The sequence below is a fragment of the Cyphomyrmex costatus genome, unplaced genomic scaffold (assembly GCF_001594065.2).
Source record: "Cyphomyrmex costatus isolate MS0001 unplaced genomic scaffold, Ccosl1.0 scaffold59, whole genome shotgun sequence".
Lineage (NCBI taxonomy): Eukaryota > Metazoa > Arthropoda > Insecta > Hymenoptera > Formicidae > Cyphomyrmex > Cyphomyrmex costatus.
Genome location: NW_017280071.1, coordinates 359,893 through 382,745, shown reverse-complemented (window position 1 = coordinate 382,745; position 22,853 = coordinate 359,893). Strand labels below are relative to the sequence as shown.

The following is a 22,853-nucleotide window of genomic DNA, read 5'->3' as shown; positions in this document are numbered from 1 at the left end:
TTACATCAACATATTTTTTTTACCTTTATTCCGATCTGTTGCTCTATAAAAAGTTGCGATATCGCTTTATTTGTATTTCTCCATATAAAAATAATTAAGCATTTGCTCGGCGTAAAAAAAGTATTGTATATTTGATAGCAAAAACTATAAACAATGTACTACAATAAAAGAGGTATATTCTTCGATAAGAAATTAGATCGAATTCAATTTAAAGTCTATTTTTAATTTAATTCGCACTTATTCAATTACTGCATAAATAATACTAGAATGAGTATGTAAAATCGTTAAAAATATTTATTTTTAATATCATAAAAGCTAAATTAAATAATAAAAATGAAGAGAGATAAGTGCTTTTTATATAATATAAGAGTTTGTTAAAATTTTTATTAGTAAAATCACAATTTAAACTTACAAATCTACAATTGTTTTTCCTTAAACGTAATTATTATACCTTATATATATATAACGCCATAAAATTTAAAAATGCGCACATAAATATGTTACTATTATACTACCAAAAGTATCAATCAGTTATTAGTAATCGTTCCTATTTTTTTAATTAATATTATATTTCTTGTATATAAAAGATGCAAAAACTTTTTACCTTTATACTGATGAAATATTTGATTTTTTTATCATTTTCTTTATTTTTAAAGTAATTTATTTGTTCTTTTAATGAATAAAAAACGTTGATACTTTTAGTGGTAAATAGGCCATAAAATTATATATATATTACATCTATCTTTATTATTAATTGAGTCTAGGTTTCTTTTCTGGTGGTGGTTTCATATCTTTTTTCTCGGTTTTCACTTCCTGTTTAATTTCTACGGCTGAAATAATTAAAAAAATAATAACATCATGATGGTATTAAAATCGAGAAAGAAAAAATAAAGTAGGATATGTATAAAATTTTATATAAGTTACGCTCCACATACAAGCTTCTGTTGCTTGGTGTACTGGCTTCGGCACCGGTAAGGGAAATTTACGAGTAAGTTCTGCGAGTAACATATCCACTCTTTGACGTTGAAACAGCGAGCTAGGTTCCTCGCGCACCGGTGTTTCCTTCTTTGCAGCTAAGGCCTTACCATTCTTGAAATCCCAAGAATAGCCTTTACTCGGATGATATCGAGAACAGCTGCTTGCCTCATCAAAGGCAGATTGTAGGTGGTGAACTGTGGACAACTATATAAAGTACATTTTTTTAAATATAACAATAACTAAACATACAATCTATAAAACAAGTATTATATTAAAGAGGATATATAAAATATTCTGATAATAGCCCCAATCTTGATAAAAATTTAAATAAATATTTTTCTCTCACTCACCAGTCTGGAACTCACAACAGACCCTAAATCTGGAGCTTGATATACAACACCAGCTATAATATAATAATCAGCAACTGCTGAAGCTTGAGTTGGTGAATGCCTGAGTTGTTTCCTAATCACATATAGGATTGGCTCTTGCACGTGCAAAAGAATGTACTCCAAGCCAGTCATATTGCTGAAGAATAACGAGCATTCATAAATATGACAATAATGATAAAGTTTGTATGTTTGTACATTTAATGTTGAGATTGATTGAGACTTACTTCAGTTGATCAGGGCTCAAACGCTGCATCTTGACTATCTCATTATTGCAAGTTCTATCATAAAATGGATTACTTCTTTCTGAGAAATAATCCATGATGTTGCTTGGATTAAGAACAGGAATCCAAGTGCTGTCATGCCAAGACAGGCCTAAAGGATTTTCTATAAGGAGAGAATAAGAATTATCTCAAATGTCATTTATGGAATGTTATTAAGAATTTAAATATTAGGTAATGGTTATACAAAGCACATATAAACATAAACCATTTAAAAAAATTAAACAAATATTAAAATTACGTATAATATAATAATTATAATAAAAAATAATTAATACTTATAAATTAATTGTTTTCTTTTCAATAAAATATAAGTATTATAAACACACCCACGTAATAAAAATAACGAAAGTAATTTTGCCTATGGCAGGTTAGTAGAAAAACAGAATTTCATAGATATTTACCTTGTACTGGAGTTTTTCCGGGCATCATCATCACATCCACTCAACAAAACTATGTAAAAATAATTGCAATTAATGACACTATTTATTATATCAATCTCATTTCAGTCCTATGTATCATTCTTTCGACGTTTTATTTACGTCGATTCTCGCGCACCTATTGACGCTTATTGATACCTTTAATCTGTGAGCACTACTGATAATACAATTTCCTTTAGTGCCTACTATAGGCAAAATTACTTTCGTAATTTTTATCATGCATTTATAAAACTTATATATTTTAATGAAAAGAGAGAAATTAATTTATAAATATAATAATTATTTTTATTATAGTTATATTAGAAGTAATTTTATATTTATACTTGATTTTTAAAAATTAGGTATGTACAACTTATATATTTACATAAATTAAATGTATGGTATTAGTTTGTGTATTAAATTAATCATATGATAGTAAATATTATACCTTGTGAAAATATTTCTCAGAATGTTTTAAATAACTTTTTAAAATTTTTGAATATTTTTATAATTTTTAAAAAATTTCTACTCAGATATTTTTACATAATTAAATGTTTCAAAAGTGCCAAAAGTAAGTCTATATCTTTTCTAGAATTTTTTTATGATTTTAGAATATTTTAAGATTCTGAAATTTCTTATTCTATAAAATTTCTGATAAAAACTTATAAAATCTACAAAAGTTTAAAGTATTTTTTTAGAAATTATAGAATGAGAAATTCTTAGAATATTTAAAATTCACATAAATGAAAAATTTTAAAAAATGTATAGATTCATGACTTTTCTCACAATTAAGTAATCCAATTTATAAAAAAATTCTGGGAAAAAATTTCATCACACAATTAAACTTCAACATTTTATAAAAATGTCTTATAAAAAACATAACTTCAGATGCCTTTCTAAAATCTTGAAGCCATATTTTTAAGGCACTTTCGGTAAAAATTAAAAAATGTTTTAGTACAATACTTTATAACGATATAATTGAAAAATCTACGACATAACGATGAACGATCGTCGGAAATATTCATGGACATGGGCTATACTACGTATATACGCGTTTACGCATATGATGGCGCCACTTGACAAATTCCACCCGAACTGTCTGAAACATGTGAGCATGTCTACTCTCATTCTCATGCTCCGGTATTTCGGTGCGCGCCGTTGCGCGACAATGATTCCGTCAAGTATCGTTCAGTCACTTCAGTCTCGTTTCGCTCGCCGTTCTGGTCGTAGCGATTTCGGAGTCTGTCAATAGTGTCGCGCGGTCGCGCGCGACAGGAATGTCTTCGTACGAGTGTTTGCGAACTCCGTGTGGATCACAATGTGATCGCTATCTCCTGTCGGAGGAAAACGCGCACGAGGCTGGCCGCTCCGTCGACCCGCAACGAATGATACTTCGTCGCGGCTAATTCCACCGAGATACATCGCCGGCTCGTGCGCTAAATGGCAAAGGTAAACGAAAAGAAACCTACAGTTTTGTGTCTGTCTGAAGTTCCAGGAAAATCCGCCGAAAGATTCTCTTTAAAAAAAAACCGAGAATTATAATTGACGCCGCGATTGACAGGTCAGCGCTCGTCAGCTGATTTGTGAATTTTGTTCTGCGTCACAGTGACTAGCTGTTCACTTATTCTCGACAGCGATTTTTTAGATTTTTGCAAGCGGAAAAAGACTATCTGACTACGTATACGACTCTTTACAGAGTCGTGAAAAAAATCACCACGAGAATTTTGACGCTACACTGATTTTTGCAACACATGAGAATGCTGAAAATTATTGTTGGATTTATTGGCCTCGGGTTTCACATTCGCCGCTTAATCGCAACGCTGTCGCTTTCATAAACCTCTCCCCTCCCTCTTCCGTCCCCTTGAATTCACGTACAATTAAACATGAAGGTTATAAAATTGTCGTGTAGCTCTTCCTCCCTCTCCATCCCCCTCTGCGACATGTGCACGCGCTCGCGCGAAAAAATCGCGTGCAGTTCAAAATAATGTGAAACAGATTTATTCTTTTCTTTTTAAATTGGTTTTTGTAAACGACTATAACTTACGTTAATCCCTTCAGACCTGAATTAAATTGAATCATTAAGATAAAAAAAATAGTTTATAAAGAATTAATTATATATGTATATTCTTCTGTATAATGCCGATTGAATTAATTATATAATATCTAGAATTAATTAAATAATTTTAACGGAAAAAAAATATATATACTTTCAAATTTTTAATGTATATTATATACGTAATGTGTGAGAAAAGGTTAAAGTTCTATTTTATTTATTTTTTAATAAAATGTACGTTAAAGAGAATTTTATTTCATTTTTTTTTATAAAAAGGATGGAACATTTTTGTTCATTTTTTTACACGACCTATAACTTTTGTTAAAGTTTTATTTTATTATTTTTTTAATAAATAGAATAGAATATATATATTTATTTTTTTTTAATGACTTATAACTCCGTCGAAGTTTTATTAAATTTTTTAAAGAGGACGGAATTTTTTATTTTTTTAAACGACCGCAATAACACACACTTTCGTTAAAATTTTATTTTATTTTATTTTAAGTAAAAAGGGTAGAATATTTTTATTTATTTTTAAATGACCTATAATCGTTCAAATTCTATGTTTTTTAATGAAAAAGGTGAAATGATTTTGTTTAGTTTTTTAAACTATTTGTAACTCGTGTAAAGTTTTATTTCATGTTTTAAATAAAGAGTAGGATATTTTTGTTCATTTTTAAACGATCTGTAACTTGAGTTAAAGTTCAATTTTTTTTGTTTTTAATAAGAAAGGTATTTTTGTAAAAAGACTTAATTATTTATGTTAAAGTTTTATTTCATGTTTTTTAATAAACAAGGTATGGAATTTTTGTTGCTCTATTTGTTAGATATCTATCGATCTAAAATGGATGCGATAAGCATTTCACGCTTGCATGCAACATTTTTTTCATAATTGAATTGAAAGATTTTTTTACAGAGTAAATCGATTTTGACATTTAATTTCTGAGACAATTACTGAGTGACAATTTGAATTTTATTATTTAAAAACGGGAGCTACTGATTATTTTTTAAATTGTGACTTTCTCTTTTTTCTTTTAGCGTGTTAAAAATTATATGTTTTACTAACACGCAAGAATTCTTCATTGTAATTTCAATCAAGTAAATGGACGTCTTGCTTGTATTATAGCTCTCACGAAGCCTCACCGAGCTAACGTGAATCCGGATTTAAATTCTTGAGCAACGCAGTTCAGCTGTGGTGCATTGATCTGCGGTGTGATGTCAAAGTAAGCGTCGTGCAATGTTTAAAGAACATTTGTAAGTTAGCAATATTTACTAATTCGATTCGTTCAACACATTTCAGAATGCACTTCGGAGGAAATGATGACACCAAAAGAAATGACATTAACAGTAGCGATCATGTAACGAGGACATAAACAGGATTTGCACAGGTACATTTCTAATTACATTAATAATCATCACTAATTTGCAGATCTTAATTGGAGAAATCCAACTCTATTCTAGTTTAAGTTCGTAAACAACTGTTTCTTCGAATATTTATTATCTATTATGTAGGATATAAATTTTCATTAAGATACCCACTTTCATTAACGATAGCGTGTCATATAAACGATAGTAGCAGTAAAAAGATAATGTCAGTTAATAAAATATTGAGTAATATTGGAAGGTAACACTAAAAGGAAAAAAATTAAAGGAATAATTGCAGGATTTATCTTTTTAAATTGCAAATTATTGTATATCTTTTTAAAATGCATAATTTTATATTAGAAGGAAAAGGAAGATGATTTCTATTTACATTGTTCTTTTAAAGAACGTAAGGTCTTCAATAATTAAAAGGTTTAAATGAGCAATTAGGAATTGGCGCTGTAAGTGTTGCACTTAAATATAATACAATAATCAACAGACCTTACACGTCTGTTCAACGTTAATTGTTAGACGTGCAAAGTCTTAATTATTTAAGCGCGTTTAAATAAATAATTTAAAAATAAAGTTTAAATTAATAATTTAAACATTTACAATTTCTAATTGCCGATTTTGACTTTTTATTTAATTATTATTGGCTTAAGGATCTCGTTTTTTGTAAGCTCTTCAGTTGCTATGCTTTTCGCTATTGGAACAATTCGAAAGCAATATATTTTGTAGACTTCGTAATGGAGGATTACACGCCGATCGACGAGGACTTCCCGGGCCGGTTGTTGCACCAAGCTGCACTCTGGGACAACGCTGAGTTGCTGGAGGATTTGCTGCGCGGTGAACACACCCAATATATCAACAGTAAGGATTCATGGGGCAGAACACCGATGCACGCGGCCGCGATCACGGAGAACTCCCGTTGTCTAGATGTTTTGCTGACCGCTGGGGCTGATCCGAACGTCACCTGCGGTCCCCGCGGTCATCATCGAACGCCGCTGCACGTTTGCGCGGAACATGGTCACGCCGGCAACGTGGAGAAGCTACTGAGTTTTGACGCGGATCTCATGATCCGAGACGATGACGGCCTGAAGCCTATCGACATAGCCGAGAAGAGCAGTCACGATTCCTGCATTTATCTCCTGAAAGCGGCGGCCGAGAAATATGAACTTGCAAAACAGGCGACCCACGCTTCCTTACGTGCGGCTTGTATTCAGGGTGACACTGTGGCCGCTCGGAATATCATCCAGAGTTTGTCGACCGATTTAGAATGCGTGGTGAACATGGCGCCGAACGGCGCCAACACGCTACTCTTCGTCTCCTGCGAGAGCGGTCACAAGGACATCGTTCGGCTGCTACTGGATCACGGTGCCGACTGCAGGATCCATCCAGTCACCAAATACTGTCCACTTTACATAGCGTGTTACCACGGTAAATTGGAGATTGTAGAACTGTTGCTCCGACACTTTCCCAAGCAGACGCAACAACTCACAGTGGAGCGCTGGCTGCCGATTCATGCGGCGACGATAAATGGCCATCATTTGGTGATCGATATATTGCTCAAGTTTGAGTATCCGCAGCACGTCTATCAACGCTACAGGGATCCGTCCGGTGAGTTCGAATACGAACTACCGTTCGACATCAACGCGCAGGACGTCACTGGCCAACACGCACTCTATATAGCTAGTATGCTGGGCAACGTCAAATGCATCGAGCTGCTTCTGGGTTATCGAGTAAAGGCGAGGACGACCAAAGAAGAGGATGGAGTGAATGGCGCGCAACAACTTCCGGTATCGAAGCGCAAGATTTCTAGTGGTATTCAGAGGTTGATGTCGTCGCTGAATTTCCGCAGCAAGGCGCCCATAGATAAGAAGGATGATAAAATGATATATCCAGTGAATCTGGATCTTTATTGCAATAATGGTAGCGAAACAGCATTGCATGCAGCTGTCAGGGGCAAACATACTGAAGTGGTGAACGCTCTTCTTCAGGCGGGCGCTAATCTTGAATTGCCTGTCAAAATTCCATACGATCAGAACGATCCTGACGGTAGTTATTCAAGCGTATTGACGATCGCGTGTCAGAATCGCGATGTGAAAATCGCGGATCTACTGCTAAAACATGGCGCCGTCGACAACGAGTGCAAAGCGCTGAAGATTGCTGCACAGAATCGTGACGAGGCGTTGACTGCAAAACTGTTGTCGATCAAGGCTCATCCGGATTCCGAGTATAAGATCAACAAGAAGGCGATGACCGAATGTACGCAGAGCTCACACTTCTCTGCTCTGTCGTCCTTCGGTCACGTCACTTATTCTACGTTGTTTCCGAAGACGCCCACTATGATTAATTGGCACGATCAGCAGTGTCATCTCTCGCAAATCCGATTGCAGTGGTTGATCGACGCAGTATTGCACGTCAACAAAAAACTAAGTTCGAAGAATAACGATCTGGTGTTGTACGCCATCACGCGGATTGATATCTCCCTCAACTCCATCACCTCCATACCGTCTACCATGTTCTATTTACAGAGTCTACGGTATCTCAACATGGCACAGAACAAAATTGACACTCTAATGGCCGACTCCAAAAATCCGAAGGACAAGCTATGTCCAGTTCTGGAGGAGATGTATCTACAGGACAATCGATTGGAGCAGCTGCCAGAATTCATTATGAACTTACCGGCGCTTGAAATCATGGACGTGTCCAATAACAAACTGCAGTGTTTGCCACAGAATTTATGGCGTGCACCGAAGTTGAAGGAATTAAACGCCTCGTTCAATTTACTGCGTGATCTACCCAGCCAAGCGTCGCAAAATGTCTTAAGGAAACCCCAGCGAGGCGAAGAGACGCAACAGAATGGCACCTTTCGCGGACTGGCTGCTGTGCCGCGAATAGAGTCCATGGAGTTCGACTCATTCACAAAGATCGCGAACGCGCAGGTAATCGAAATGGAAAGGCCACACGTGTGGACTAGTTCGGTCCAAGTGTCGGAGAGGATGAGTGATGACACAGAGAACGGCAACAAATCAGTATTAGCGTCATTGAATCTGGCGCATAACCTTTTCAACAGCATTCCTGTGGCGTTACCATGTTTGGCGGTGAGTCTAGTACGGCTAAACATGGCATACAATTCTCTGCGCTCGATGAGCCACATCACTTCGTATCCAGCGAGCTTGAAACAGTTGGACTTATCAAACAATCAAATCTCGCGATGGCCCAGTCTACCCCAGGTGGATAGCTCTGACAGCATGGAACAAGCGAATACGGCCTGCTATTGTCCGGCTGTAAACGCACAGTCGCCCAGTATAGTGCCCGGTAATCGACAAACACCCACATCGATGCGTGATATTGTATTGCAATCGGTGTGTGTACATAGGCGGCATCTACGACTGGAAAACTTGCGCACGCTGATCCTGGCGAATAATCTACTGAATCGTATTCAGCTGACATCATGCGACGATGGTGAGATGCCATGCTTAGAGGAAGAACGCGGGGATTCGGACAGAGATCCAAAGATCGGACATCCCGGATCAAAGCTGTACTTGCTGTTTCCCAATGTCAGTATGTTGGATATAAGCAATAATCAATTACGCGAGATACCGCACAACATCTACGAGCTAAATAATTTGTCGGTGTTGAACATCAGCGGCAACAATGAGATCGTTGAATTGCCACCACAGATGGGTTTGCTGGGTCGCCTATGGAACTTGAACACGCAGGGCTGCCGATTACAGGAGCCGCTCAAGTCGATGATCGAGTCGAAGAAGTATAAGACGATGGACGTGATCGGTTACCTGAAATCCATCCTGGAGGACGCAAAGGCGTATGCACGCATGAAACTGATGATCGTTGGTATTCAGGGAATTGGCAAAACGAGTTTGTTGGAGCAATTACGGCAGGAAGGCGAGGTGCCGAACAAGAAAAAGGCATCCGAACATTGGGCCAAGCGGATGGGTAATAAGAACATCAATGCGAAAACCGCCAAGGGTACAACTATCTCGACCGTGGGTGTGGACATTGGCGACTGGATTTACGAGAAGAAAGTGCGCGGACAATCATCCCATGGACAGGTTTACTTCAGAACCTGGGATTTTGGTGGTCAACGTGAATACTACGCGACGCATCAGTATTTTTTATCAAAGCGCAGTCTGTATCTAGTCGTGTGGCGGATCACGGACGGTTTCAAAGGCGTTTCCGAGATCTTTCAGTGGCTGGTGAACATTCAAAGCAGAGCACCTAATTCACCGGTTATCATCGTCGGCACGCATTACGACGTTTCTTATGAGCATAGCGAAGGTCTCCAACAATATATTCGCGACAAATTTATCAACGTGGTCGATGCCGAGAAGTGCGGTCTACCAAAGGTCATGGAAACAATCGAAGTAAGCTGCAAGACACGTCACAATATCAAGATGTTGTGCAATCTTATTTATGACGTTGTCTTCAGTTTGAGATCGCCCGGCAGCAAGGAACTGCTACTCGAACAGAAGGTCCCGGCGAGTTATTTAGCGCTGGAAGACGTAGTGATCCAATTGGCGCATGACAGAAAGCTGTCCGGTTTGGATCCGGTGCTAAAGGCCGATCAATATTACGCAGCGGTTAATAATGAGCTTCAAAAGTTGCACAGATCCTTCAGAGATCCTGCCGAATTACATCAGGCGACGTTATTCCTGCATGAAAACGGGATAATCCTCCACTATGATGATGCTACGTTGAAAGACCTCTATTTCTTAGATCCACAATGGCTCTGCGACATGCTGGCTCACGTGGTCACCATACGAGAGATCAACCCGTTCGCCAGATCAGGTATAATGAAATTGGACGATATTCAACATGTATTCAAATCCTCCACGATATCATCAATTGACACCCAAGGTTATATTGTTAGCTTGCTTAACAAGTTCGAGGTTGCTTTGACATGGGATTGCCGCACGCTACTGATACCATCCCTTCTACCAACTGAAGAAGATATTTTGCGTAATAATCAGATAATTAAGGTGCCGGTAAAGACTCGCGGTTGGCACGTACGTGCGAAGAAGATCACGTCGCCCATGTTTGCGTGCTTGGGTGCATTAATCAGCGACAATAAAAATAACGCTGAATGCGTGCTCACGTCGAGATCGCAACCCGATTGTTCCGTCACTAGGTTATTACTCATGTCATATTTTCCTAGCGGTTTTTGGTCCCGACTGATTACTCGGATCCTCGCGGATGACGCCATCGTCGATATCGTCATGTCGTTTCTGGCGCCATTCAAGGATTTCGTCGACGACAATATTTTTGCTAGTTTGTTAGATCTACAGGCCGAGTGGGTGCTCTGGCAGACGGGAATCGAATTGCGATACTCGGGTATTACCTTATTACGTCTAAAAGAAGTCTGCTATAATCTGAAGAATTCGCCGTACGATTACAGACAATTTAAATTTAAGTTAAAACAAGACGGTATTTGGTGCACAGTGGACTTGAAAAATTCTGCTATTCTAGAAATTTGGTTTCCAGTAGATACCCTGGTGATTAAGCAGCCCATTATGTCTGATTCTGTGGACGAGGAGCCGATGGGTTACCAAGCAATCGTGGTAGAGCCACGACCAGAGAGTATACCGCAGTTAATGGCATTGATCGTCGATCACATCGATATCTTGCTAGAAGATTGGTACCCCACACTAGGCACGCGTTTTGTCCACACGTCGGAAGGTAAATTGCTAGTCACAAGATTGATACCGTGCCCGCGTTGTTTACTCGGCAATACCGAGAATGGCGATGGCGAGTCAAGCGACAGTGATGGCCGACTGATTGAAGACATTCAGAAGTACTGCGCCATGAAGTCTCGCACCGAGAGGCAAAGTCAGGATAGCTACAAGTCCGATGGCGATAGCGGTGTCGGTTATGACAGTCTGACGTCCAGCAGGATGCCATCACTTGAGGGACATCCGGATATGTCAAAGCAGCAGAACTCGAATCCCGAGAATACTCTTGCATATTCTTGGATGGTAGAGGAGTGTATATTGGCAGCGTACAGCAACAAGCCCATCAGTTGTCCAAAGCATTTGGAGATCCCGCTGTCGCACGTCGCACCGGACATCATCTTCATGGATTTAGGCGCTAAACACCTGATTAAGTCAGAGGATTTGAAGCGGGGCAAGTTACTAGGTCGTGGCGCGTTTGGTTTCGTCTTTCGTGGCAGCTGCCGATTACCCGGCACGTACGTCCGCGCCGATGTAGCCATCAAAATGTTGCAACCCGTCTCGCCAGGGCCAAATTCTACACAGTCGGCAATCCTCGCATACAAGGCATCACAAAGTAAATGGGACCGTGACCCACTGCAATACGCTTGCAAAGCGTATTGTATGGCTCGTCAAGAGCTCAATATTTTACTAACACTAAGACATACTAATATCGTACCGCTGATAGGTATAGTTGTCAGTCCTTTGGCTCTCGTATTGGATCTGGCACCTCAGGGCGCGTTGGATGCCGTTCTAAAAAACTATCGTCGCTCCGGTGCTAAGTTGGATCCTTATACGCTTCAGGCGGTAATCCTTCAGGTCGCTAAGGCAGTGGAGTATCTGCATCAGCAACACGTCATCTATCGCGACCTCAAATCGGAGAACGTGTTGGTGTGGCAGATGCCGTTACCGTTTCAAGAGAATCCAGAACCGGTGCACGTCAAAGTCGCTGATTACGGTATCTCAAGACTGACACTGCCTACAGGAGCGAAAGGTTTTGGAGGCACAGAAGGCTTCATGGCGCCTGAGATCATCAGATACAATGGTGAGGAAGAATACACGGAGAAGGTGGATTCGTTCTCGTTCGGCATGTTCATCTTTGAGCTCATCACACTGCGCCAACCATTTGAGGGCCACGAGGCGGTGAAGGAGTGCATTTTGGAGGGTGGTAGACCACCGATCATATACCGTGAGACTTTCCATCCGTGTTACGCGCTTGATTTGATGGTGATATGCTGGGCACAGAATCCGAAGGATCGGCCGACCGCCAGTCAGATTGTCTCAATCGCCTCCGCGCCTGAGTTCACGCATCTGATAGACGTCACTTTGTTGACAGAACGCACGCAGGTGACTGCGGTCACTATGACTAATCATTGTGGTAGCAGCGGGTCAAATGATGCAACAGAGAGTCTGAACAGCGATGAGATCTGGTTCGGACACAATAACGGTGAGGTGGATATGTTGTTGGGCACTCAAAAGGGTTGGCTGCGCCACGTTCGCATTGAAACACCTGTGATACCATACGCCATGTGCGGCGTGGACGGCTATATCTGGATTGGCGACAATGCCGGTCAGGTGCACGTCTATTTATGCGGTAACTTTGGCTGTGTGGCCAGCTATAGTCTGGAGACAGATCACAGACGGGAGTCTAAAGTGGTCGGACTGATTCACCTAGAACAGTTGAAGCAATTTGCCGTGGCCTTACACAGCGGTCGGATCTTTTTGTTATCCAACACATTCATGCAAATGAAGAAAACGGAGATCACTGGCGGTAATAATGGCACGGAAACGACACGTCACAATGCTGACGTCAAGACTTACTCGCTTGCCGCAGTATGCCGCAAGAGACGTGTGCTGGAGCTCTGGGCTGGTCAAAGTTATGGCCGGATATCCATTTACACTCTGAAGGATGGCAACCTGGCTGACACGACGCAGCTGTCTCACTGCTCCGCTAATGATGCCGCGATGAAGAATCTGTTTGCCACGTATCTGATCGGTGTAACGACCGAAAGCTTCGTTTTTTCATACACGTATCCAGGCTGTATCGTGTACCAATGGGACGTAGACAGCCGGCAGATCATCAATAAACTCGACATGTCTAAACTGGTACCTTGCTCCGAGAGTCTCAAGTCCATCGCTATCGAGGAAAACTTGTCGACGGAAAAGTGTCAAGTGACCGCTCTCGAGGCCAGTTGCGGTCAGTTATACATCGGTACTACCTGGGGCTGCATCGTCGTTGCCGAGTGCGGCACCCTTCGTCCCGTCACTGTATTCCGGCCGTTCGAGGGCAAAGTCTGCCAGATTGTATCCCTGAAGTCCACCGACAAGAGGAAGACGGTATTAGCGACTGTCGGCCAGGGATATCGCAGCCTAATCACGCGGTATACCGACTTTTCTTTAAAGAGTTTGGAGAACGAGGAACTCAGGCACGGCATGTACACCCTGCTTTGGAGATCGGAAAACTGGTCGGCAACTTGATTTCCTCGGAGATAGTAAGGTCCACATCCTCAGGTGCATCTTTTGGCGATCGTTTTTTAGCACATGCGATCCGTCTGTCTTTATCTTATACAAAAATAATGGTACACAAATAAGCTACATTTAATACAAAATGCATAAGAAAACAAATCTACTCTGGTCCAGCGATTTTTCAATGAATGCTGATAGAAAGCAGTTTTCATTATAAGGAAATTCGGTGCCAATATACGAGTGGTTATAATTCGGTATGATAAACAAAAGATGTGTTCCGTTTTTCACCTTTGATGCACATAATGCACCAATTGTCTTTGTTTAATATGTGATGCGCAACAAGAATAAACGATACATTATGCACATCATGCGTGAAACGGAACACACCCAAAATTTTAAAGAGTTGTGATGGGATTACACGGTTCTCTTCTTCGGCAACATAATACCGGAAGTGCTTAAGTGGTGCGAGGTTCAATTGAGCAATGTATACGGGCTCAGCAATGAATCTTATACGTCCAATATTATAGTACCTAGTACGTAAAGAATGTTAATTACGCTAATAATCGTGCTCGAGAAAGAAATCGCCTTTATAAAGATGGAAAAAGGAAATGACATTACAAGTTTTACGGAACTCAAGTTTTCCCACGAGAACTCTTATTAACGAACATCCTGCATCACAGGCTGTAAGCTGATATTCTTTCGTTCGTCCAAATCACAGCATTATCAAGTATAAGAGAAAAACATTCTTATTTTGTATAAAACTAAATCTTAAGCAAATAATCTAATAGTATTTTAACGTACGTTTGTGCTTGCGTAAGTATAATCGGACTCTACGACAGTTGCGCTATATAAATATTGGTATAACTAATGGAAGAGAAGGTAACGTAATCTGTTTTTCGTCATAGAATAAAAGAAGGAAAACGTTTTCCAAATATTAATTGATATTAACTGAGCTGTTTTAAACGTCAAAGAGCTATTTTTAGCACCATCAATATTACCTTTTATAATATCTCGTTAGTATTAAGATTTCGATAAGTTTTACTGCTAAAATTAACATAATCTTGAATCGATATAGAAATACGATTTCTGAATCATATTATCTTCGCGATTCAGTTACATCACGTCCAAAATAATATCTTACATTGCACTATATAATTTTTACAGAGATTAAAACTGTTTTCTTTTTGAGAGATGACAGTTTCCAATATATATATATCCTTTTATCTTTGTTATTTATTAAATGCTAAGAAGGATAAAATGATATTTGCATTAACTATGTCTCCTAAAAGGAAAGCAGCCTAACTCTAATCGAACTGAAGGTTGTGGGACATGATGTATAAACATTATATTAACATTAATTTACTACAATATTACACAAGAATACATATATCCATTAGAAGCATTTTGCTCAATGAAATCATTAGTGCCTATGTTCCTACCAATGCAGTTTAATTTTGAGTTAATCTTTTTCTAAGAAACTTTTCATCTTTTTCTAAGAGCCAATATTCATCATTCTGATTAACTTAATTGGCCGATTACTTCACTGAAATGGATCATCATGATTAACACTTAATCGACCGATCAAGTTATAATAATGATGCAGCCAGCTCTAACAGGCAGAACTAGAAAAAGATGAAAAACAAATTGAACCGAAATTAATCTATATTAGTATAACGGGCATAAATCTCGATTCATTTTATTTAATTATAAGAATAATCAGTGTATCCCAAACGTAATTGATGTGATATGAAATACTCAGTGAAAGAAAAGACGTAAAATACTGTCACAAAAAATTGTTATATTACTTTTAATATTACAACGCTCTTTAATTGCACTTATTGAATTTCTATATACTTGCTAGAAATATTACTTGATAAATTCGTTCCTTTTTTATATATTTAAGCTTGATATCTTTCTAATAATATTAAGTTTGATATTTTTTATTAGCTTATAGCAATAAAATAAAAATGAAACGTAATATTGTAGTACAACACATTTGCATGTTTAATTCGCCCGTAATTCATTTGAACGAGAAGCGACATTCAAAGGACTAAATGGATATTATCTTTAAGAATATTATCTTTAGGAAATGTGATGTGACCGAGAATATTTTCAATAACGATACGTACGATACGTACATCTTTGGCTGTTATTCTCGAACCGGCGCTTTTGGTGCACTGATTCAATATCTGTAATTTATATTCGACGCATTTTATATTTATTTTTTTAATTACTCGTACCTGCAGCGCGTAAAGCGAATCACAGTGATATACGCAGCTTGTATCCCCTTTTTTCTAATACGACTATTATAAAGAAGTAGAAATTATCACCCTATACAATTATTGTCACATATGCCTTGGAATATTATTAACGTTGTGTAACGGAATATAATTAATTATTGCGACTGAGAATCTATGCGATTGATCTCTGTACATTAAGTACATCATTGTAAATTCATGTTTACTCATTGTGAGGATCATTATGTTATCATCTCATACTTATAAACATAAGTTATAACTTTGCAGAAACTCATTGTTATTTAATGTATTGATTGTCACGAAATATAAACACTGTTGTTGAACAAGACTCGTTAATTATGTCTGTTTATGTCAGTATTACAACAATATAGGATAGCATTTAACACAAATATCAGATGTTAAATAATGAAATCTTTATTTACAACAGAATTTATGGTAAGAATATATTTTTCTAGAACTTAGAACTTCTAAATAAATTAGAACTTGATTCATTCTCCTTTCTCGATTCTGTTCTTGTTTCCATCTCAGAAACGTACTGCTCCATCGCTCGCTCATATGCTTTATCTTCTGACAGTCCTTCCTATTAAGTAAATATATTCTTAGTATTATTGAAAAATCAATTTAATCGATAGATTGAATTTACCTTTTTTATTGTTTGATACATGGATAGAAAGTTCTGCGTCGCAGATTTTACACTTTCGTTTGCCAAGTTAGTAGCTGGTATAAATTTCCGATCTTTATGGAACTTTCTGTAACAGAAAACATATTTATATAACATAATATAAATATTTTATTGAATACATTAAAATATCTTACACTCGAATAAGATCCTCTTCATAAAAGATAGGTGTAACTGGCTTCTTTGGCAGTCTTCTGTCAAATCTTGGTTCATATTTTGGAGGAAAAGCTTCGTACACTACCAACCACAATGGTGCATCTTCATTTTTTATAGCTTTGCCTTTTAACAATGAAGCCATTCTAAAATGTATTTCATTATATAGAATGTACAAGCACATTATTATAAAATATTTAGATTATCCATTTTTAAAGTATGAGGATCCATTATGAAAAGCAGAAGCAGTAGAAACAGAGAATAATATAATTTATTTCAAATTGATTAAAGAATTATGGAATTAAATTGCTTATGCATTAGCTTTTAAAAGTTAAGTATGTATTAGTGATCTTAGAGAACAATAAAAAGCACAGATAATAGGAAATAGAGGAACAAGGAATAACACACTGGCAATAGATTTCAAGCTACTAGAAACTGTATATCAATGCCATTTTTGGTGGATTAAAACATTAATGTATGTTATTTCCTATCCCTATTTCCTATTTCATAGCTGGGAAGGGAAATATATATTCAAAATTTTATTTTAATTTAAAACACGTTATTTGTACAAGTGTATTTTGTATTTCAGTGGAGCATAAAAGTATTACATATTTTGTGTTTAAAATCGAAAGTATCCAAAATATTACATATTTTGTGTTTAAAATTGGAAGTATCCAAAATTTTTATATTTTGTAATTCAAATAATAAGATTCATTGTCAATCTTAGCATTTGAAATATAAAATACAAAACTAATTAATAAAACGTTCATTTCTCTACAGTTTCTTAACAATCGATAGTTTAATTTCTAAAGTAATTTTGAATGTGGACTCACCTAGTATATATAGTGCCAATTTTCTCTAGTCTGCTTTGTGCCATCGTGTATTTCTTTGACGTTTCCACGAACGTATTCAAAACAAAGCTAAAATTTTTTAGCAGATTAAATACACACACAACACCCGCAATGCAAAATATAACCTTTTCAAGCATATCGTCAAAACATATCGTCGCCATTTTTTAAATGTTACAGTTCGAAAAACTTGAGAGGAAATTCCCTAGAAATTAGCACGTGGGACGTGGGGTTTTTTCGGTGCAACGGCTTGGCTCGCATGTGTTTTCCCGCGTAAATGGCAGACGGAGTTGCTTTATCTCAAAGGATTTCGGGATTCGCAAATATTTATTGTATAAGAATTTACAGCATTATAAGTGTCAATTGCCAGTAACAAAAATGGATACAGAATTCGATCACAATCTTGAGCAAATAACACGCGAATATGTTGACTTTCTAGACGATGTGGTAAGAGTATCGTCAAAGTTTGTTTATTTTATAACGTTTACTTGACCATAATTGTCAGTTGTATTTTAATCTTTCGTAATAAATTTTTTGTTTATAGAAAAAATACACAATGTGATAAATGAAAAATTATTATTCAATTCTTATAAGAAATATAAATACTTGGATTGATATAACTTTATTTTTATTTCCAAATCATATGGCATATATTAGAAGATTAAATGTCACATTATTATTACACTAAGATGATATTTTGTTCTTGCTTGATACTTTTATGAAATCCTTATGCTTATTATCTTTGTAGGAGGATCAAAGCATATATGCCACTATGGTTAAAAATATGATTCAGGAAGATAAAAGCAGACTGGTCGTAAACATCAATGATTTAAGAAGAAAAAATCCTGCCCGTACAGCAAGGTATATAAAAGATTTTATATATCTTCTATTTCTTTAGTTCTTGCCAATGTATAGTACAAACAAATTATTTATAAACAGTAAAATTTATATAATTTTTTATTAAATTTATATTTTTATTAAATTTTCTATTAAATTTATATAATATTAAGGATAATCATAAGAATCGATTGTGTTGCAGTCTATTAAATAATTCCTTTGAGGAACAACTAGCATTTCAGAATGCTCTGAAACAATATATCTCAAGTGTAGACATTGATTATGCTAAAAGCAACAAAGACTTCTTTGTAGCTTTTGAGGGCAGCTTTGGAAATAAGCATGTCACACCAAGAACTCTTACCTCTCGTTTCCTGGGTAACTTGGTATGTGTGGAGGGTATTGTCACAAAATGCAAGTATCAAAAAGAGAAAAATTTAATTTTTGCTTAGATTTACAGGATTTATCTCAATTTGTTTATATAACTTTACTTTAATATGTTTATGAGAATAACATCACATTTTTTAAATAAAGATCTAAAAGAGTAAATTTTTAATTTATGTTCATACCTATTTATAGAATTTATCAGGTTCTATTTGTAATTCTCCTATTAGATCTATTTATTTAATTTATTTGTGTGTTAAATTTGTCACGCTTTATGAAAAATTTATATTTATAAGATTAATATTACATTTATAAACTAAAGGTATGTGAAAGAACAAATTTAATTTCTGCTTAGACTTATTTATAGAATTTATCAAAGAGATTCTCTATTTATAATCCTCTTTTAATAGATTAATTTTTATTCATGTGTTAAATTTATCATATTTTATGAAAAATTTATATTTATAAGAACATCATTTATAAAATAAGATATCTGAAAGAACGAATTTAATTTCTGCTCAGACTTATTCATAGGAATTTATAATATCACATTCTATTTATAATTCTCCTTTAATAGATTTATTTAATTTATTCATGTGTTAAATTTGTCAAATTTTATATAATTTATATTTATAAGTATTATATATATATATATATATCTCACTGTATTAATAAAATATTATAGGTTCATTGGTACGACCGAAAGTTGTGAGGAGCGTCCATTACTGTGACGTGACTAAAACGGTCCTGGAAAGAGCCTATTCGGATCTAACTTCCTTGGAGGCATTTCCCCACTCTGCTGTCTATCCAACGACTGTAATTATTCCTGTTATTTAAATGAAATATAAAAAAATATTTATTGTTTGAAGATTTGTTTTTCTGTTTAACAGGATGAAGCCGGCAATCCGCTTGAAACAGAATTTGGTTTGTCGACTTACAAGGATCATCAAACGCTCACTATACAGGAGATGCCGGAAAAAGCTCCAGCCGGTCAATTACCACGAAGCGTGGATGTAATTTGTGATAACGATTTGGTGGACTTGTGCAAGCCTGGAGATCGAGTACAGATTGTTGGAAACTATCGATGTCTGCCGGGAAAGCAGGGTGGATACACAACCGGAACTTTCAGGTATGTTTCAGACGAGAATCGAGAATTGTTTCCTAGTTCAATTAAGTCGCATAATCCTTATATTTTTATCTCAAAACTCATCGTAATAATTACTATTGTGTAGGACGGTCCTAATCGCTAATAATATAATGCAACTGAGTAAGGAAGCCAATCTTGCAATTAGCCATGGCGACGTAGCTATGTGCAAGAAACTGGTTAGGAACAATCCCTACAAGAATATCTTCGAACTTCTCGCTAAGTCTCTTGCGCCATCCATACATGGCAATGAATATATAAAAAAAGCGATTCTATGCCTCCTTTTAGGTGGAGTGGAGAAGATTTTGCCAAACGGTACAAGGTTGCGAGGGTAAGCTTTCTTTGGCAATTCTTATGGTTTTCATATCGAAAAACAAACTTCAAAATACTCAATAGCTCTGTGCATGCACAGTGATTCACTCATAATGATTATATAATAACATAATCGGATTTTTTTGATATATTACAGAGACATAAATGTGTTACTAATTGGAGATCCATCAGTGGCCAAGTCGCAATTACTACGTTATGTGTTATGTACTGCTCCACGAGCAATTCCAACCACTGGAAGAGGCTCTTCCGGCGTTGGTTTAACGGCGGCGGTTACAGTTGATCAAGAGACTGGAGAACGCAGACTGGAAGCGGGCGCGATGGTCTTGGCGGATCGCGGTGTCATTTGCATCGACGAATTTGATAAGATGTCGGACATTGATAGAACGGCGATACACGAGGTGATGGAACAGGGAAGAATCACTATCGCCAAAGCGGGAATTCACGCCAGTTTGAATGCGCGCTGTTCAGTATTGGCAGCCGCGAATCCTGTATACGGAAGAGTAAGTCCGGATTGTTTTGAAGAAGCTATTTGTAGATTGATTCGATTTAATGACAAAATTTAAACTTATAAATTTTTGTGTAATTTATGAAAAATAAGTTTGAATTGAATTTGCTTTTTAGGAAAAATACTTCTTTATTAAAAAATGTAATTACTCGTTAAAATTTAATATATAATAAATGAATTAATATATTAATATATATTAGATTTTAAATTGATTTTAAGAAATACATGAATATTATTTAATGAAAGCTCCTCACATTTTTAGTACGATCAGTATAAAACTCCCATGGAGAATATCGGCCTGCAAGATTCTCTATTATCGCGTTTCGATTTACTCTTCGTTGTGCTGGACGTAATTGACTCGGATCAGGATCATATAATCAGCGATCATGTCGTCCGAATGCATCGATATAGAAGTCCTCTGGAACAAGACGGGGAGGCTCTGAGCTTAGGCTCAAAGTTAGACATGTTGACTACGAAAAATCCGGACGATGTAGCTACCGAAGAAACGCAGTCTCAAGTTTACCAGAAATACGATCCACTTCTACACGGGCAAACGCGATCTAAAAAGTAATCCACTTTTATCAAACTATTTTGTTTCATTAAATCTACGAGAGCTTTGATTCGACTGATCTTACAATAATATGAAGCTCTAATTAGATTTCATACAACAAAATTGTGTTTTGAATTTCTTAGCGACCAGATCCTCACCATACAGTTCATGAGAAAATACATACACATTGCACGGTGCATGAAACCCAAGCTCACGGAAGAGGCCAGCGCCGTTATCGCAGAGGAATATTCAAAACTTCGATCGGAAGATATGGTGGAATCCGATGTTGCGAGGGTAAGTAAAAGGAAAATCCTAGATTTGAATAAAACATATACAAGTGCATGCCTGACATTTTCTTCGAATAATTTAGACTCAACCGGTAACCGCGAGAACTCTAGAAACGTTAATTCGGTTGTCTACGGCGCACGCGAAAGCACGGCTCTCGAAAAACGTGGAGAGCGAGGATGCACGCGCCGCGATAGAACTCGTACAGTTTGCTTACTTCAAACGCGTGCTAGAGAAAGAAAGGAGAAAGCGGCGACGACATGATAGCGATGCATCAGAGACTGCAGACGAAATAGAGGAAAGCAGACAGGCGAAACGCTCTAAAAAGGTAAAAGGGAGAGAGGGTGAAGTCGATCCATACGAATACGATAGTGACGATGAATACATCGAACAAGCAACAAGAAGAATAACCAGATCACAAAAAACCACCTCGCACACAGAGTCGCACAGTAGCCGCACGGAGACTGAAGGTCCAGAATCCTCCGATCCCAAAACAACTACTGTTTCTCAAACAGCGACTGCGACAATCACACAGGAAAGGTAATTATCTGTTAAATTAATTACGCTTTATGAATTAGTTGAGTCATTAATTAAATAGTTACCGCGCGTGAAACTTAATTTATATAATTATTATGTAATGACGAAATTAATATAATCGTTAATTAAATAATTAAGTATGTAGCTTTCCCTCGCGTGACTTTTTCTTTACGCCTTAAACATTTCAACTTGTTACTTTTATATTTTTATTCTGTTACGTGCCTGTAAATAAAAAAATAACGAAAAATTAAGTATATTTTTAATTTTTTTCTAATTTTAGACTTACGATCTTCAAGTCGTCACTTAACAAATTGTTCCAAGAACGCAGGGTTCAGAATATTCCGAAGACAGAAGTCATCGATCATCTAAATACAACACTTTCTTTGAACTTCACATCCGACGAAATTAACGCCGCTATTAACACCATGACGGATGCAAATCAGATTATGGCAGTAGATGACCTTATCTTCTTGATATAACACGTTTTTATAATGTTTCGTTATTACGTTTTAAACAGTAACCGAAGTGATATTTTTAGATCATTAATTTATTAGATAAAATGAAACTCCTAATCACTCGCTATAATTGATTAGATACAGAAAACAAGAAATCATTCATTATAAGTACAGTGAATAATTAGTTATACTTTTATAATTTATGCGAGTCTTC

At 36.8% G+C, this 22,853-nt stretch overlaps 3 protein-coding genes across 3 annotated transcripts; 2 read left to right on the top strand and 1 right to left on the bottom strand.

The window, feature by feature from the left end:
• Nucleotides 1-741: 741 nt before the first annotated feature.
• MED6 (mediator complex subunit 6) lies at nucleotides 742-2,114 on the bottom strand. The gene is made up of 5 exons (XM_018546812.1): nucleotides 2,050-2,114; nucleotides 1,592-1,751; nucleotides 1,329-1,503; nucleotides 936-1,182; nucleotides 742-830 (listed from the first exon to the last, which is right to left on the bottom strand). The coding sequence occupies exons 1-5, from the start codon at nucleotides 2,078-2,080 to the stop codon at nucleotides 751-753; spliced, it is 693 nt and encodes a 230-aa protein (XP_018402314.1). The 5' UTR covers nucleotides 2,081-2,114; the 3' UTR covers nucleotides 742-750.
• Nucleotides 2,115-6,225: 4,111 nt separating this feature from the next.
• Nucleotides 6,226-14,588, top strand: Lrrk (Leucine-rich repeat kinase). Its single transcript, XM_018546822.1, has one exon. The coding sequence runs from the start codon at nucleotides 6,226-6,228 to the stop codon at nucleotides 13,684-13,686; it is 7,461 nt and encodes a 2,486-aa protein (XP_018402324.1). The 3' UTR covers nucleotides 13,687-14,588.
• Mcm3 (minichromosome maintenance 3) lies at nucleotides 9,262-22,703 on the top strand. Its single transcript, XM_018546823.1, has 12 exons — nucleotides 9,262-9,274; nucleotides 18,001-18,059; nucleotides 18,361-18,473; nucleotides 18,652-18,860; nucleotides 19,516-19,646; nucleotides 19,721-19,959; nucleotides 20,063-20,305; nucleotides 20,444-20,807; nucleotides 21,075-21,379; nucleotides 21,506-21,656; nucleotides 21,733-22,187; nucleotides 22,465-22,703. Exons 1-12 carry the CDS (start codon nucleotides 9,262-9,264, stop codon nucleotides 22,661-22,663), a joined length of 2,481 nt encoding a protein of 826 aa, XP_018402325.1. The 3' UTR covers nucleotides 22,664-22,703.
• The last annotated feature ends 150 nt before the right edge of the window (nucleotides 22,704-22,853 follow it).

Bases quoted from the DNA above. Each gene is read 5' to 3' on its own strand.
- MED6 (XM_018546812.1), bottom strand. From the start codon at position 2,080: ATGATGATGCCCGGAAAAACTCCAGTACAAG. The intron at 1,752-2,049 runs GTAAATATCTAT...CTCTCCTTATAG, and splicing joins CGGAAAAACTCCAGTACAAG to AAAATCCTTTAGGCCTGTCT. The intron at 1,183-1,328 runs GTGAGTGAGAGA...TACTTTATATAG, and splicing joins CTGTTGTGAGTTCCAGACTG to TTGTCCACAGTTCACCACCT.
- Lrrk (XM_018546822.1), top strand. From the start codon at position 6,226: ATGGAGGATTACACGCCGATCGACGAGGACTTCCCGGGCCGGTTGTTG.
- Mcm3 (XM_018546823.1), top strand. The intron at 18,474-18,651 runs GTATATAAAAGA...ATTGTGTTGCAG, and splicing joins AATCCTGCCCGTACAGCAAG to TCTATTAAATAATTCCTTTG. The intron at 21,380-21,505 runs GTAATCCACTTT...TGAATTTCTTAG, and splicing joins GGGCAAACGCGATCTAAAAA to CGACCAGATCCTCACCATAC.